This window comes from Varanus komodoensis, unplaced genomic scaffold (assembly GCF_004798865.1).
Source record: "Varanus komodoensis strain SLA01 unplaced genomic scaffold, ASM479886v1 scaffold35, whole genome shotgun sequence".
Classification (NCBI taxonomy): domain Eukaryota; kingdom Metazoa; phylum Chordata; class Lepidosauria; order Squamata; family Varanidae; genus Varanus; species Varanus komodoensis.
This window is the reverse complement of record NW_025335856.1, coordinates 9,325,962-9,343,340: the sequence shown is the minus strand read 5'-3', so window position 1 is coordinate 9,343,340 and position 17,379 is coordinate 9,325,962. Positions and strand designations below refer to the sequence as shown.

Below are 17,379 nucleotides of genomic sequence, written 5' to 3'. Positions count from 1 at the left end.
GCCAGCATTGGATTGCTGCCTTAATCACGTCTGCAAAAACTTCTCTAGATAATACTGGGCTCATGATACTGTTTAATTTAAGACTGTTAATTACACCAATGAGGAAGTAAACTCTCCCTTTGATTTTCCTTGGTTGTTTCATTTGGACATTGTGCAGTGTGCCAGTCACTGATATCTATCTTTTCTTTGATGAGAATCAAAAAGGCCTATTACAAGAAACTGGAATTTGGCTTTCCTTGATTTTTCCCTCCAGGATATGAACAATTCAGCAGGGTATAACATAATCACATCTTGGCAGTGCACTATAGGTCTTGTCTTCCTTTCTGCCACTAATTTGGATCCCTTGTTTTTTAGGCTGGACCTTGCCCAGTCACTGGGCCTAACTCAGCTCCAAGTGAAGACTTGGTACCAGAATCGCAGAATGAAATGGAAGAAAATGGTAAGTGGGCGCATAGAACTCATAGAGTTGTATCCAGACTTAGTCATGCTCACAGTGAACCCATTGAGAAAGATGTATGCACAGCATGTGAAAGTCTGAACGCAACCCATCAAGTAGAGGAGCTCACAACTGAAAAAGGAACAGCTTGAAGTTAGGGCCAGAACATTGTTAAGTCCAGGCAATTGCTATGGATTCTCTACTTTTCACTTTTGATCAGCTCTCTGTTTAAGGTTAGTTTGACTGCCCGCCTTTAGGATAGGTGTGTTGCTGGCCAAGCCAAAGGATGACACAGGACTGCTCCAGCCCACATGGTGGTATTTAAGTATCTCTGCCTTATGCATTGGTGAGGTTTTGCCCCCATGACTCAGGAGAAGGGAGCAGTGCGGTGCCTGAAAAAGGCAGTCAGAAGCCTAGGACAGGCATCCTAGTCATCTCTTGGTCTTATCTGTTAATCAGTTGCTTTGATAGTTCTTACTCATTGTTTGGGTGAGTTTGACCTAGATACGGCCTGGGAATGGGAGACTCTGGGCTGTACCTAGGCCAGCCTGAAGGAGCCATTTAGCACCAGCCTACTGCTTGATAAGGGAATCACCAAGATGTAGAGTTAACAGTTAAGATTCTTTTCTAATTAGTTATATGCAAAAAACCAGCATATTAACATATGAATTAGTGCAGGTGTATATTATCATTATCACAGTACTATATTATACTATTTGTATCATTAGTGCAGGTGTTATTAAATTAAACCCTATATAAGGTTTGGGAATTTTCCCAAGAATATTACCTTGATACAAACCCAGCTGCAAAGGATGCCATATGTTTGGCAGGAGTCTGTCTGGTCTTGTCTATTTGTTTGAGAAATTCCCAGTAGCCAAAGAGATATAAGCATGGTACTCAGTACCTACTTTGATTTTATTATTTTAAGGAGTCTACTAATAACACTTATCTTTGCTCACAATAATGGTGCTTATTGTGCCTGGATCCAAAACAGAACCACTGACACTGGCAGAATGGCACCTATTTGATAAGGCAGCTTACATGCATAAATGCTCATGCGCACGCATGCATGTGTGCACACACACAGGGTGTGGTTTATAATTTCATACAGCTACTTGTATGAATTGCAGATGTCGAGCACCATTTTCTAACATGCATCTTCTCAGGCTGGACATTTGGAAAAGCTTCTTCACTGTCAGAGCAATAGGACAGTGGAACCAGCTGCCTGGAGAGGCCGTGGGCTCTCCCACGCTAGAGGCATTCAAGGCGAAACTGGACAGGCATCTGAGTGGGATGGTGTAACGTGGTGTCCTGCAACAGCAGGGAACTGGACTCGAAGGCCTTCATGGCCCCTTCCAACTCTAGTATTCTATGATTCTTTAATTCTCACATTCCATTTAGTATGTGAGAGAATAGGGACTTCCTCTCTTAAGACAATGCCTGCTACATCTCTTCATTATGAACTTTTCTGGATTTTGTGATAGTCTTCAGCTAAAAAATATGTTGAAATGCATTCCTTGGGGGGAAATGTGCTCAATAAGCATGGATTAGCAAAAATGTACAGCATGCATTTTTTAATCCATAAACTTATGGATTACCTTTGAGCCCGAAAAGAAATTCCAAAGTGACACAACAATTAAAACTGAAAACCATGTAAAAACTCACAGTGGAAATAAGAGCAAAAGAGAATCTGAAAACAGAGTACAGAGTCAGGCTTGCAAAGTTCACATGTGGTGAAAATGTATACAAAAATGCAGTGCATTTCAGGATAAATTTGCATGAAAATAAGGGAATTTTCATGCAGACCTTTTCAAGTATTGCAAACTGCAATGAAAATGGGACAAAAGAAAAGATGTGAGCAAATGGGAAATAGGGGACTGCTTTGTTCATTTCCCTCTTGTACTTTGGGATGCCAAGACAGTGGTCAGCACTAACCCTGGTTTTGCTTTAGGTCCTGAAAGGTGGTCAGGAAGCTCCCACAAAGCCCAAAGGTCGTCCCAAGAAAAATTCCATTCCCACCTCAGAAGAGATAGAAGCAGAAGAGAAGATGAACAGCCAAGCTCAGAAGCTGGCATTGGAGGAAGACCAGGCTGCAGAAGAGTGTGGGTTGCCCCAGAAGCCGTTGGATGCCTCCCCAGAGACAGAGCAATCTCCTAAAGACACAGCGGACACCTCTGCAGGAGAGACAATATCAAGTTAAGAGAATGTGAGAAAGAAAGAGGAAGCTGCCTCCCTCCCCAGCCCTCCCTGCCAAAGACAATGTATAAACTGGATTCCCCTGCACTTTGTGCCTTAAGAAAATTGACCAGAGTGGTAGGTCACTTCTGGGCAAGGATACCCAGGGTAAACAGCTTTCTGCTTCTCAATGTCATATGTCCACCTCCCCACAGATGTCCTGGAGCCTGAACGCCTTTCCAAAGAAGACTGCATGCTTAGAAATCTGAGACTCTGGTGATGAGCACAGAGCTCAGTTTCCCACAGTACTGTAAGGAAGAGGCTTTTTAGTGACTGGACCATGCTGGAAAGATCCGTTCTTTATCTTGTCATTAGGATTATATTATCCTGAGCTTTGAAACAGGTGAAAACAGCAACTGCCAAAAAAGAGGAAGGTCTCCCCAGCAGCATACTGTTCTTCTGTAACCAAGTGCTTAGCTGGGCATGGGCCAGAGCCAGTCATTTTAAATGCAATATTGAACAAGTGGGATGCTAGAGCTACCAAGACCACAGACCTATGTTTGGGGGTGCAGAAAAATATGGGAGGCGATGTAGACTTTTTCTGCAAAAGGTGGAGTTGATTTTGTTCTTGTTAGAGTTGTAGGGGTTGGAATCAGGAGGGAGGAAGCTTCTGGAAATGAAAAGGGGTCTGAGGAACGGTGAAAGCAGCACTGACTAGAAGGGGCAGGAAGAATTGCTTGAGGAGCCCCAAGGCCCGAAGGTATTGGAAGTCCTAGAAATTTCCCTGACCAAGGCTGTAGGAGGGCTGCCTTCAGCTCCCAGTGGACTTCGGTGCTCCCCAGTTCACATCAGCAGAAGAAGTAGGCATGTGCCATTTGTCCCAGGTCAGCATCTTTAAGGCATCCCCAGTCCCCTTCTTTCTCCTCATTTTTGCTGCCTATTCATCTGCCTTCTTGAAGCATACAAGCAAAATAAAAGGTAGGAAATAAAGCAGTGCCCTCAGCTGACTTGCACCCTCCATCTGGGTGATTGTCTAGATTGTGCCTAGAGGAGGAAGGCTAGAAAATGGGCAGTGGTGGTGGCTGCTCTCAAGAAGCAAGGGGACCCACTAAGAGCAGAAGGGGTGGGGTACTGAGGTCATCTGGGCCAACAACCCTTGAAAACCCTGTTAGATCGACTCTCCACTACAGAAAAGAAAAGTGGAGCCCTTATGCCAGTGTGTGCGGAATGCATGTGCTATGAGCAGCTGCGTCAAGACTCATGAGTACAATCAGTGCGGCAAGGGATACCAGCACCCCACAGAAAGCTGTTAGTTTTGATCAATAGTTCTTGATCATCACTCTAGAAATAAGAGGGCAGTCAGTGCGAAAGCAAGGTCTGGAGTGTTCCCAGCCCCATAGTGTGTGTGTGAGTGCCTACACTGCTCATCCTCCCAGACAGCTGCACAATGAGTTCCCGGGGTTTAATACGTTGTCATAATTGAACGCCTATTTATGCTTTATATGTTTAATCTGGCCTACAGACTGGTCAATCAGTCTGTGTCTGGTCCATGGACAAGGTCCAAATGTAGTCATGTTTAGAGTAGATCCACTGAAATCAATGGGATAAACTGGACTAAACTTAGTTAAGGCTAAGTCCTGCTACTTCAATAGATCTACTCTAAGCATGACTAAGTCTGGATCCAGCCCCATGTTTTTTTCTCATTTGTTCTCTCATAAGTCCATTCCATCTCATGTCTGCATTGATCTGCAATGATAATGATGATGATGATGATGATGATGATGATGAAGCAGCAGCAGAAGAAGTAATAATAATAATTAGCTGGGCAAAATGAAATTCAACATGAATTTCAACTATCTTTTAAAACATATTTCTTTCCCTCAGAATGTATATTTCTAAATTATCTTCCTTCAAAATGTGCATTCAAAACCATTTTTGATTGATTTGAGATGAGAACATGTGAGAAGAGCAAAAGCAGCTGCACGACGAAGTTCTAATTCGCAGACAGCTCTGGCCATCAGGTGGTAAAAATGTAATAAATAAATGCAAGTCCAGGGAATGTAGTTCATTTTGGAATTTGTAAACATGGGATTCATCCAGCTTCCTGAGTCTACATATGCAGCAGAACAAGGTGGTAGTAAATTAGAGGATCCACTCTGCTCAAAAAGCATTACATAAATTAAGGAACAATACTGTGGCCCCTAGACATTATTGGGGGGTGGGGGGGCAGATAGTTTAGAACCCCAGCCCTGAGATCAGGGACAGCCCCCCAGAGCTGAGAACCAGAGCTCTGATCCCCTTCCTCCTTGCAGCTGGCATGGAGAGAACCACACCCCTGCTCTCTCAAGTCAGACAAGTGACCTCGGAGAAGACTTAAAGGAGATGTTTCAGGAGAACAAGTAAGGAGGAGACTGCAACAGCCAGGATATGAGGTATCCTGGCAATGCTTCAGCCTCCTTCCGTCCTCCTTTGAGGTGCCTTAGCTAGAGCAGGAGGAATGGGGTGACAAAGACTTCGGGGGTGTCTCTGCCAGACTGCACCCTTAATATAACTAACTATACTCACAAAAGTGTGTTTACTTGGAAGTGAGTTTCATTACATTCAATCCAATCTATCCAACTGTTGCAACCCTAATATTTAAAGACATGTACTTTTGAACCAGAGTTCAAAAAGTAAAACCAGATTTGATATTTAGCTTGACCTCTTGATAGAATATGGGCTGGATCAAGGAGGTTTTAGATACCTAGCATTCTACGGGAACATCAGAGCATTGGGGAATTTATGCTTTAGCTCCATTTCCTCCATTAGGCAGTTAATTTAGGAATACTGAAACATCTTTAGCATCTGGGGAGAGCAAGTCACGGAATTCAGAGGAAAACTTTTTCAGGAGAAATATTGCATCTATTTTTCCAGCCCTGTGTGCCAAGAATTAGATAAGCATCGTGTTTCCTATAGTCTTGTTAAAGGGTGTATTTTTGCCCAAAGGCTGCAAAGAGATGTATCAAGATAACCTTTATTTTTTAATTAAAAATAAAATATATAAATAAAGGAGTCAATGAAGCCTCTCTTTCTCTCTCTCTGCCCCACACCCCCTAATCCAAGCTTTTGAGAACTGGGTTTCTTCTGAGTTTTGCTGTAGCCAGGCCAAACAGCCGCGAGAGAACTGTACTTCCCATTAACAACACACTAAGAACGTCCTATTCTATCTAGTACAGCTAGAACATTTGTAGTAAATTTGCTTTAGGACCTAGGCCTATCCTTGTGTGCACAGGCAGCCCTCCATGAATTAAGTCCTTGGACGACCTCTCTCACTTTCGCATTACCATGCTGAGCAAGAAATGACTTGTTTCTCTGTTTTCAGTTTATATACTGGGGTGCAGAACCCCAAGGCGGGAACCTCATGACTGTTTGGTCCACAATTTAGCCAATCCATGGTTCTTCAGATTTACATAGTCAGTTTTCCTGAAACAGTACCATTAGATAGTTTTCAACATTTTGTGCATCTTTCTAACTATTTGTAAAGAGTGAAGAGCCTCTCCCAAGTGTTAGATACTAGCCATAAGAACTTTTACCTAAAATATAATGGCACCTTGAGTGTTAGTTCTCTTTGGTCCCGGCCATTTTCCCTGCCCTCTTTTGCTTTTGGCCCTGCCTGACGGTGGGATGCAAGATCAAAGACTACTATAAATGGCTCTGTCTTGTCTCCTTATTCCCTATTCAATGAATGCTGACTTTAGAAGATGGCTTTAGGCATGAAGCAGGTAGGTCTGTTTGGAGAAAGTGGTTCTTAGATTATCCTCCTAGTACTTTTGCCTGGGAGAAGGTACCCCTGAAGTCAACGGAACTTACTTTGAGTAGAGTTCTATGAATTGAGTAGATTTCTATGGCACCAGAGAGTCAAAATCAGCACATTTAATTGATCCCTGATGCCAAGAGGGAACTGATAGAAAACTGGAATACTATGACCCATATAGCTCAGTCAACTTAATGCCTTTTGTGCTGCATCCTGGACTGGTTGTAGCATCCAAAAACTTTTCAAAGGCAAACTCACATTAAAGTTACCTAATCTGACCTGACTGATGGTGACCAGTTCTTTATTCCAAATTTATAGCAGCCCAAGCAGATTAAATGAAATGAAGCTTTCCGTGTGCTGGAGATCAGTTGATACAGCATCAACTGTACGGCATGAGGCTAAAAAGAGGGCAAATTTCAAACAACAAAAATTCCCTTTAGAAATTAAGTGCTATTTATTAGACTGAAGATTTATCCATCAGGATTAAGATACCCATCATCACCATCAGCCTAATTCAACAACCGTGCTACTATCATAATTGGATTGACAACTTCTGGAGCTGGAACTTTGGATGTTCCAGTGGCGGGCCAGCCAGCCATTATTGGTCGTAGGATAAACCCATAAATGCACACCAAAACACAGTGAAAAAAAGAGTAAAAACCACCAACAGGTTAAAGACCTTCAACAACTTCACTTTTCCCATGACTGTGCTGGATGGTGGAACATTTCTCTCTTCCTTTCTTTTGGAAAACTGCCTTGCAGTTTCCAGTTTATTTGGTAAGCATCACAGTCTAATGCTGAACTGTTGCTTGTACATAAATCATTCACAAAGCGTTTGCTGCCATAGCTATTCAATACTCACATTAGCATTAATTGTCCCTGAACAATGGGACAACAGTGATGCACAAGAAGGATGGAAGATGCGCCTCAATACTACTGACATTGTTGCTTGGTCTCAGCAAGCGGTGTTTTGATATTCAGGAAAAATTAGCAACATATTAGCATTCTTGCCTAAGTATGCATAGGATTCTCAGCTTCAGGTGAAACCAACATGTGAGTGAAGACAGATTTTGGTGGGATGATGTAATTTCTGTTCAATTCATACCCTTCCACAAATGGCAACCTGTCCAGGTGCAGTGCCATCTGACTTTTCCAAGCATATATAAAGCAATGTGCCCAGCTGTGATCTTCATTATATCTTCATTGCAAGTGGGATCAGCAAGAAAATGTTTCAGTCTGGAGTTTCAGCAGCCATCACCCAATGTGGAGTTCACGACCTAAGTCAAAATTTTTATGAAATTTTTGTTCGTGACCCAATTTGGTCATGAACTGAGGCATTCGTGCGCCAAGGTACTACTCTATTTGGACTAAACCCAGTGCAATGTGAAAACTGCCTCTTCCTAAATCAGTCTAAGTAGTACCTAACAGAGGGCTTTGTTTAATCACAGATTTACTCTGTTGGGATTTTGATGGGACTTTTATTTGGATTTTCAAAATTGTATTTATCACATTTGTATAATGTCCAACAGCATGTTGGGCTGTTTGCAACCACAAAATCAAACAAGAACAAAATGAATAAAAATAATAAATATAATGCAAATAAAGCAAGTATAAAAATGGTACAATAATAAACATTTAAGCAACTAAATACATGTACTGAAAAAGAGAATCCAAGCAACCCAGAAGTGTAATTGCTGGTCAAATCAATTCCTGAATCAGCATATTCAGAAATTATTTTGCAGAAGCTGCTCTTTCATTGGCTTCATTGCAATCCTTTGCATAAGTCTGCCCTCATCTCTTTCATGCTGTTTGCTTCCCAGTTGAATTCTCTGAAATAGTGCCCCGTTCCATCCCATGCAGAAATATATAGGTTTCCCAAGCTCTCTTTTATCAGCCGCTGCATGCAAAAGCTACTTCAGATCCTCAATACCTTCTCCTCATCTCCCTCTTAAGATTAACTACTGGCTCAGGTTCAACTTCCCTCCAAACATCTTGAGATTCAGACAGTTCTGCAGGTGCAGGCTTTAACCCCCAAATATCAGTTCACCCTTGGAAAAAGCCAGCAGCACAGTTACCATGGGAAAACCTCCAACAAGTCTGCACTAGGACAAGCTGGAAGCTTGGCTTTTATTGGCTCAGCTCGATGGAAGCAATGTGCATTCTCACTCAGATTCCTCCCCCACCCATGATATTTGTTCTCTTTGGGGCAGCTTATACAATGTAGCAGAACCACACAGTGAAGCTGTATCACTTCAGATTGCCTGGGGTGGCTCTTCTCAATGCTCCACCATGAAAAAAGTATTGCGGTGTAGGAGGCTTCATTCCCAGGACAAGGCCAGGCTGCATCCTTCTCTCTGAAGGACCAGCTCATGGGAAGGAGCATTGTATGTGCGGCAGAGTGGTGATGATGTTGCTGAAACGTGATGGTACAGTTCAGAAACAGCTTTGATGTTGCTGGTTGTTCAGACTGTCCCCCACGCCAGCTCCAGCTCATTTGGGCAGTAGGGTTGGCCAAGAGGGCCTGGTATCCCAGCCTGGGGTCTAGGATAGCTTGCTTAAAATCTTGACTAAACTCATTTAACATTCCTAGATTCAAACCCTCAGAATGTATTTTGTTATACACATTTCCATGGTAAGGAAACAAATCAGGAATTGAAACAATGCCCATCAGTTCTGCTAAGAAATGGTCTTCCTCCCTCCCTCTCTCTTTCTTCTTGGTAAATCTCAGATACATACTACAAAAGCAATCCATGGGAGGGATCAGCTAGCTAAGCCTAAGCGCTCTGGGATAACTCTCAGTCACAACCCTGTGCGTAAACCACTCCAGGCCTATCTGAATGACAGAAATAATTACATTTCTACATTGTAGCACTCAGGATGAACCCAAACCTGCCTTGGCTGCTGTGATGCATCAGTCTTGCCAAGAGGGAAAGGTGTGCTCTTAGCTTGCTGCCAGACAAACAAGAAACAAGGTGAGCTAACCCCTCTGCTCTGTTCCGACATGTCCATTACCCCCATGGAAACACTGAGGCTATTGTTTCCTTGAAAAGTCTCGAGGAGGAGGACCAGGTGACTTCACAGGCATCTGTAAGTTACTCCCAGGCTCAGGGGCCATTATGGCAGACTGGCGGTTCTGCTTTGCTTCCTTCAATTTTGCAGGATAGGCCATTAGGGAAAGAAGTTCCCTCCTTTGGGAGGTGAATTTACATGCAACAGCAATCTCTAGGGGTGGGGTGTTTGCATAAACCTGAAGAAGTAATCATAGCAGCCAGACTAATTTCCTTTATTAATATCATGCCACAAATACCCATTGTTCTTTGCAATAATTAGACAGCATCCCTCCTTTTGTGGTTCATGCCTAGCCACTTCCAAAACCAATCAGCCCCCATGTTTACACAACTGTGCACCAGACTCTAAAGCTGTTGGTATCAGCAAAGATGGATGTGTGTTTACATGGGAGTAAGCATCACTAATTGGAGTTGAAGCCCGATAAACATAGACACATGGGGATGCTCAATCACTCTCGTGTAATCCTAAAATAGCCAACAAGACTGACTTACCTCTGGCTGCATATGAACTATTAATATTGACTTGCCCTGCATTTCAGGGATGGTTGGAGGCACTTCCATAAAGTTTGAGAAGAATGCAGACCTTTACTAAGCTGGGAAGGATAATTACAGAACCAAAACAAGGCCCTTTAAGGAAGGTTTCAGACTTAGCCCAGTTAAATGGATATTAGATATGTTGCTGGAGCTCAGGTTGGAAGATAAATTGTACATAGCTCTGAAATGGCTTTAATTCGGAATCTGTTATAAAGTTTTTGTTGGTGGTGGCCCTATATATGTGGAATTCCAACCCAAAAAATAATAGATTGGCTCCATCAGTATTGGCTTTGGAATAGGGCTTAAAAGCCTATTTATTTCTTGTTGCTCTTAATTGAGATGTTGAGCTGAGTTTCTAAGTTTTACAATGCAATGCTGTCATGTCTACTCAGAAGTAAGTGCAACTCAATACTAACCCTCAGGTAAATGTATCTAGGTTGTAGCCTTAACTGCTTCTATTGCAGCTGTTTTAAAACTAATTTCATACAACTGTCCTGTGGGGCAGGAGGAGAAATTTCTTTGATCTGCTTTCTTACATAAATGCAACTTTATTCCTCCCAAATGAATAAGTGAACCAAGACACACATGCACAAAAATTCACACTTCAGCAAATTTTTCAATACTCTTCCTAAAAATCTGTCAGCCAAATTAGTAAAAGGCACACATAAAAATGCACATAGTCACGGAAATTACATATGGGCAAGCATGCAGGGGAGATTTGGTTGCAAAGTGCACACACAAAATGCATATCTTAGAAAATAGCGCATGCAGTAAAGCATTTCTGGAAGTGAAAATGCACACACTTTGAGCTGCAGATCCCACATCTATTCATATAGCCTGGTGCGGAACAGGGCATTAGGACAGTTATGATTGGAAAAATGGAAAACCAAGTGGATGAAGCCGGACTGATGCATTCACCACCAGAATGTGATCGGTTTTAGCCTGCTGTTTTAAATGACTGTATTTTATTGGAATGGAGTAGTATAGCTCTATGTTTTACCTTGTACATGTACAAGCCACCTTGTGGGGGAGTGCATTAAAAGAGAGAAAACAATTAAAAAGGAAAAACCTAGAGCAGTAATCTTAGGCATCCTTAGTCCAAATTAAGCACAATGGACGTCAAGAGGGCTTACTTCTGAGCAGACACGTACACAGTTGCACTATATGTCACTTATTCAATGCCCCTTACTTGCTCCATAGCTTCCCCACACACCTGCAATCCCTCTGATTCCCAGAGCAGTGAATGGATTTCAAGCTGAGCCAACATGAGGTTAGCAAGCTTCAAGGATCGGCTCCATGGATTCATGTTGATGCTTGATCTGAACTGCCTGTGTGTTCTCACAGATTCTTAATAAATAATAAAAATAAAGAATCCATCTGGATTGCCACCAAAAAGTGATAGCAAGGATCCACCCTTACTCAAGGGCAGATCCAGCATCAATATGATGAAAACAAATGCAGCAGGCCAACTGACTGACACCTCTGCAATGTGAGTCCTGTGAAGATCGCTACTGCAGATAACTTTGAAAGGAAAAGGTCTACTTGAGTTCTCTATCTGTTAGGTTTTGATATTTTATTGTAAAGCATCCCTCCAGCCCATGCAAACAAATACAACAATGTTTAGAAACTGTTTGAATCAAAATGATAACTTGGCAGCCTTGCAGGATACAAGAACTTTAAATAATAAATAAATAAAATTGGGGTAACTGCAGATGGGTTTGGCCTGCAGTTCACATTCTCCCCAACCATGATGGTGAGAGATGATGTGAGTCATCATCCAACATCTAAGGACCAAAGTGGGGTCAAGGTGGTATGGATCAATATCGGAGCACTGCTGAAACTTGCAAAACTAATAGGGGCCATCCCTGAAAGGGGTGAGAGAAAAACATGTCTGTTTATGGAACTAATGAAGAATCCATAGAAGTTCATTAGCTGCCCCCAATCAACTGTTTTTTTTTCAGTGTGTCAGTTCTTTTAGAGATCTGATTAAATATTTGAAAAATAAGAGTTTAAAAAGAGTTTTAAGAATTATCTTTAAATTTGTTTTGTTTCCTGATGTTCCCCTTTTTCTGCAAGTCCCCCTTTCCAAATACAATACCTTACTGTTCCTGGGGAAAAGGTAACAGGCAGCAGAGGCCTCTTTCCAAGCAAGAGAGGTCACAAAAAATGTGCACATTAAGAAAAAGTGAACACAATAATGCCATTTCAGAAGCACAAATGAAAAATATGTCCTGCCGTGGAGATCATTGTATAGAGAGATAGCTGGGTGCCTCTCCTTGCTTTGAAATATTATCTGGAGCATTGTTCCTGCCGGGGAATCTTGCAACCCTAGGAAAGTGCAGGTGATGGAACTCTGCACATCATTTGCAACTTATAGGGGGCCCTGCTATGTCTCATGGCTGGCTCCCCTGCCTTCCATTGCCTGTTATCCTCTCCACTTCCCCAAAGCCAGATGCATACACACCAGCCACCTAAAAGAGGCAGAGAGGGCTGTTTTGTTTTGTATGATGGTTTTATTGTTTTACTATTTAAATGGTTGTAATTTTGATGATTGTTGGAAGCCATTTAGAGATTCCTATTGGAATAGTTAGTGGCATACAAGTATAAAAACCAACAAAAATGTAGATGTATTACTGCAGATTTAGAAAGAGGTAGCAGAAGTTAAATAGAAACATACTACATCCCCTCCTACCAGGGAAGACTGAGGCCAGGTGTGTTGTCCAGGTACAGTTGATGGATGCCTTCAGTGTCCAGCACTCCATTCTGTTGGTTCCTTAGCTTTAAACTGGATTTGGAATAGCCTGATTCTTTTGTTGTCCTTCTGCTGTTTTCTGAGACCTGATGTATTTATTTATTTTGCAATAAATTGCCATTGCAACACCAGCCTGCCTAGTGTGCAGACAGGCGAAGTGCTGTTGTTACATTTATATCCTTCCTCCCCTCACTCCCTGTCACTTGCATGGAGTTCAAGGCAGCTGATACAGTTTTCATTTTCTTCATTTTAGTCTCACAACCAAGGCAGGTGGGCTGAGGGTCCAAAGTCACCCAGTGAGCTTCATGACTAAGGAGGGGATGGAATCCAGATCTCCTGAGTCCCAGTCTCACTCCAACCCCCTATCCTACAACAGCTCTCAGATCTCAGCATTTTGAGTGCTCTTGTGCTTTACATGAAATACTTCCTCTTTGCACATTCAGCCTTTGGATCAGATCCAGATTCAGACACACCTTGAGTAGACAGATTTCAATTATAGCAATTACTTCTAAATGTGCATCTATACATATCAGTTACCATATGCAGATTTTATTCAAATCTCTGTCCTCCTTTGCTCCCTTGTGGTGAAGCATTTCCTCGTCTGTTGGCAAATGATGACATGAGGATACTCCTTGGGAAGCAAGGGAAATCCCCGAGAAAAGGGCGCAGATACAAGCATCCAGACAAAAAAGATTGCTTTTACATAGCATGTTGGTGTGTTCAGTCTGCCTCCCATGTATTTCCTCATTTTAAAAAAGCCCCATGGCCCAATCTGGAGTACAATATGTATTCCAGTGGCATATTTAACACATTATGTTATTCTCCCATATATTCAGCCAGCACAATGAGAAGTGTTCCTTGCTGGGGATCATATGAATTGTATTCCAACCCATCTGGAGGGCACCAAGATAAGGAAAGCTACCATATATGTCAAATAATCCCCATGTGAATCTAAGTCTTCCTTCTTTGAGCATCTCATGTTAAGAGAGGGAATCAACAGAGCTGTGTCCTTCATAATCGTTATTAATTTTTACACCCAAAATAACCCTCAATGTGATGTTTATTCATCATTATTGCATTTATATCCCTCCTTTTCAATTCCCACAAGGAACTCAAAGTAGTTTATATGGTATTTTCCAGTAAATACACAGAACAAACCTGCAAGGTAGATTAGAATCAGCAACAGGCTCAAAGTCACTCAGTGAATTTCACAACTAAGTGGGGAACAAAACCCAGATCAATCTGGCCCCACTCCAACACATTAACCACTATCCTAGTGGCTCTTTCCTAGGCCACGGCTGTTTCTCTGAAACCCTTGGAGCATTTTTTGCTTTTGCTTTCATCCACCCTCCTATCCCCAAGCCCTTGCTGTTTGTTTTCCTTGCAGATTGATCAAGTACAGAGCTAAGTGCCATTTTGCTTTGCAAAAACTGTCATCACAGGCACTTTATTACCAGGATAATTCTCTGACGAACTATTTAAACAGTAAAAGGAAGAAGCTGACAGTGGGGGTGGGGAAAAGAATTCACTGCCTCAGGTTAAGGAGAAGGCCAAGATCAACCGAAACTCATGAAACTCTGAGTGTGCAGCCTGAATGTAGGCCCAGAACAGGCTTCCTTTATAATTATCCTCACATATCAGCCTGATTGTCACTTTGGCTGAGCTGATGTTGAGTGCTGAGATTGTTTCTATTGCTTCTGGCTTCAAGCTAGGGGCAGGTGGGAGCAAGGGGAGAATACCAAAACCTGAGAATAAAGAGGCAATCCCGTACCTGTTAATGAGGTATGTGATTTATCTGTGATCCGTCTTGTAAAGATGCTTGATGGCTTTGGTAATGCCCATCCCTCCATCTTAGAGACCAATAGGAAAAAAAATTGTCTGTAATCACTGGGATGAATAACATGCAGATCAGCAAAGAAGGGCACAAAAAGGTGAAGACAGAATTATGCATTGAGCAGGTTTTCACATAAGAGCAGCACATAATTGGTTAATTAACCCACACTTTGCCACAGGATGTGCTGATGTATGCCATCACCCTTCCACAAATGCAACAACCAGTTTGGCTAACTGGAGCTTGCAGCTTGGTGTCTGAACCCAGATACCATTAATTTGAGCTAAACCACCCACGACTAACCTACGGTTAGAGGAACAAACACAGAACCGTTTCTTTCTCATATAAACCCATGCACACAAATACATGTTCCTATGTGCTAAACTCCCCTCTCATCCTAATTTAACTTATCCTGTGATCTGACTTCATCATCAGATTTATTCAGCAACTGATCATAATGCAGAAAAGAGAGCATGAAACAAATGAACATTGAAACAATGTTCATGGTGTGAGCTGCTGTTTAAATTTCTCTTATTATGATCTGGTGTTAATAGTGTTGTTCAAAAACTTGGCAAACACTAAAGTTATCTAGGCACTGGAAGCATCCAGGAAGCAAGCAGCAGTCTATCCAAATCTCCAGGGAATATTCCTAACAAAAGATACAGCTCCTGTATGTGGAAGCTACTGTAGAATTAGATGCCAACAATAGTTTCATTCTTAGGAGTATAACCTTAATTCAACTGGAATTCCAAAAATCCAGCATTCCAAAATTGCAGAAGGCAAATCTTTCCACCTGGTTTGGTGAAAAGGACCACCAATGATCCCCAGCATGGACCACATTTGTTCAAAGTAGGATAGTCACTGCTCAAGCCAAGGGTGAACATTCATGCTGGGATAAAAGCCACCAGACTTTGGCTATCTGCACCCTGGTTCCTTTGCTCCGTGAGCTTTTTGGTACCTTGATATCTGACATTGTGAAGTGGACTGATGACGTCCTTTTGTGCATTCTTCTGCTTGACAAAATGGCTTGCTACTGGCTAGGAGAAGGAATTATGCATCTCCCTTATCTGTGCACTTCAGTCCCATCTCTCAATAATAATAATTGTAAAAAACTAGATACGATTACAAGTGGATGACAAAGTGTGTATAGATAAAGTACATCCTGCTGCCAGCAAATTTGCTTCAGCAATTTTTGGAATTCCAGTGTTGAGTAATAACACTGAGTTCAGAAAAAGGAAAGGAAATGGAAGCTTCTTTTGAAAGACGTACAACAAAACAGCACATGACATAACTCAATCCTACCTTGGCTGAACTAGGTACCCCCCAGCTTCTCATCTCCCAACTTATATTTTGACCTTATGAATTCCACTGCTTTTTTCCCTAGTGAAAGCTTTCTGTTCACCTGATCTAGGGGATATTGCTGGGCTTACGGCTCATTATATGTGCAGGATCAAATTGTACTGTAAAGTTGACAAAAATGACAATTTCATATCAGTTTTTTCCTCCCTTGAAATTCCAAATTGCTGTGCAAAGCTCCTTGGCTAATCCACTCAGATTTAAAGTTAATCCCTTGCCTGCATGGTATATTTGCGTGAAGGTATTTGAGAGATTTATATGGACACCATTAACCTCCATGGGGCCTTGCTTCTCCACATACCTTCGAAACACAATCTGATGGAGGAAGGTGAGACCCAAAGGCCTCTTTTCCGTAACGATCGCTTTTCATTCTGTTCTCTAAGCTGGGTGAAATCGAGGAGGGAAAGAGAGCTGGGCCATTACACTGGAACAAGTCTCTGGGCACATTCCGCAAACATGAATCAATTACACTGCCCAGTATCAACTAGGTGATAAATGCAGCCAAGCCCTTCTTAAAGAGGTTGTGTACTGGGGTGGATAAGACAGACTGATCTATGGATAGGAAGCCCTTTCTATAGTTTTCATTCCTGCTGTGCCTTCACTAGCCCTGTCACTATCTCTGTTTCAGTCCTCCACACACGCACACCCATTTGCAATAGGGGGATAAGGATAGTGATCTACCGTTAAGTTTGCAAAGGCATTGAATGTGTACTAGATAATGAGCTGGGTCACACATGATGAGAAGCCATTGTGCATCAATTTCAGCCATGCTGCAAACTCAAGTCCTGGCAGCTTGTTGTGTGCGAACCTGGCATGGATGGGTTGTTGAGGTCATTCTCTAACTTCAGGGGTGGATAATTTCTAATGATTGAGGGGAATTAATTTCTACCCACTTGGACTCCACTGGGTCTGCACCTCTGTACCCACCATAATTCAGAGGTGTAATGGAGTATTGCATCAGCAACTCTTCCAAGAAATATGGAAGAATTATTTGAATAGATAACAGCAGCTAGAGTTATAGATGAAACAAAATGGAAAGCAGGAGATGGCCCAACTTGTGAAGATTGGAAAAACAATTTAGTGGAATATGCAGTAATGGCAAGATTAACCTGCCATATAAATAGAAGACTGTCCAAAGAATTTAATGATAAATGGAGACCTTACTATACAGATCTCACTTAACATTTGAGACAAAAAATGGAATTCATGTAAGGATGACTTAGCTGACACATTTACTAATCAACTATGTATAGAAAACTGGTTAAAGAGTGTTATGTTAACTGGAAAGCCTATTATGTACCCTCTACTTAGCAACTGAGAGTGTTACTATTAAGTATTATGTATACAGTGATCAAATTAATATAATTGCTTTATGAATTTAACTTTTTGAATATTATACTGTTTTATAAGGGGGAAAACCCATTAGTTGCTGGT

General features: G+C 41.9%; 1 protein-coding gene across 1 annotated transcript in view; it reads left to right on the top strand.

The window, feature by feature from the left end:
* BARX2 (BARX homeobox 2) overlaps nt 1-2,636 on the top strand; it is a 43,541-nt gene extending 40,905 nt beyond the window's left edge. The window contains exons 3-4 of the mRNA XM_044439492.1: nt 355-439; nt 2,388-2,636. Coding sequence (XP_044295427.1) covers nt 355-439; nt 2,388-2,636 — 334 coding nt within the window. The remainder of the gene's footprint in view (nt 1-354; nt 440-2,387) is intronic.
* The last annotated feature ends 14,743 nt before the right edge of the window (nt 2,637-17,379 follow it).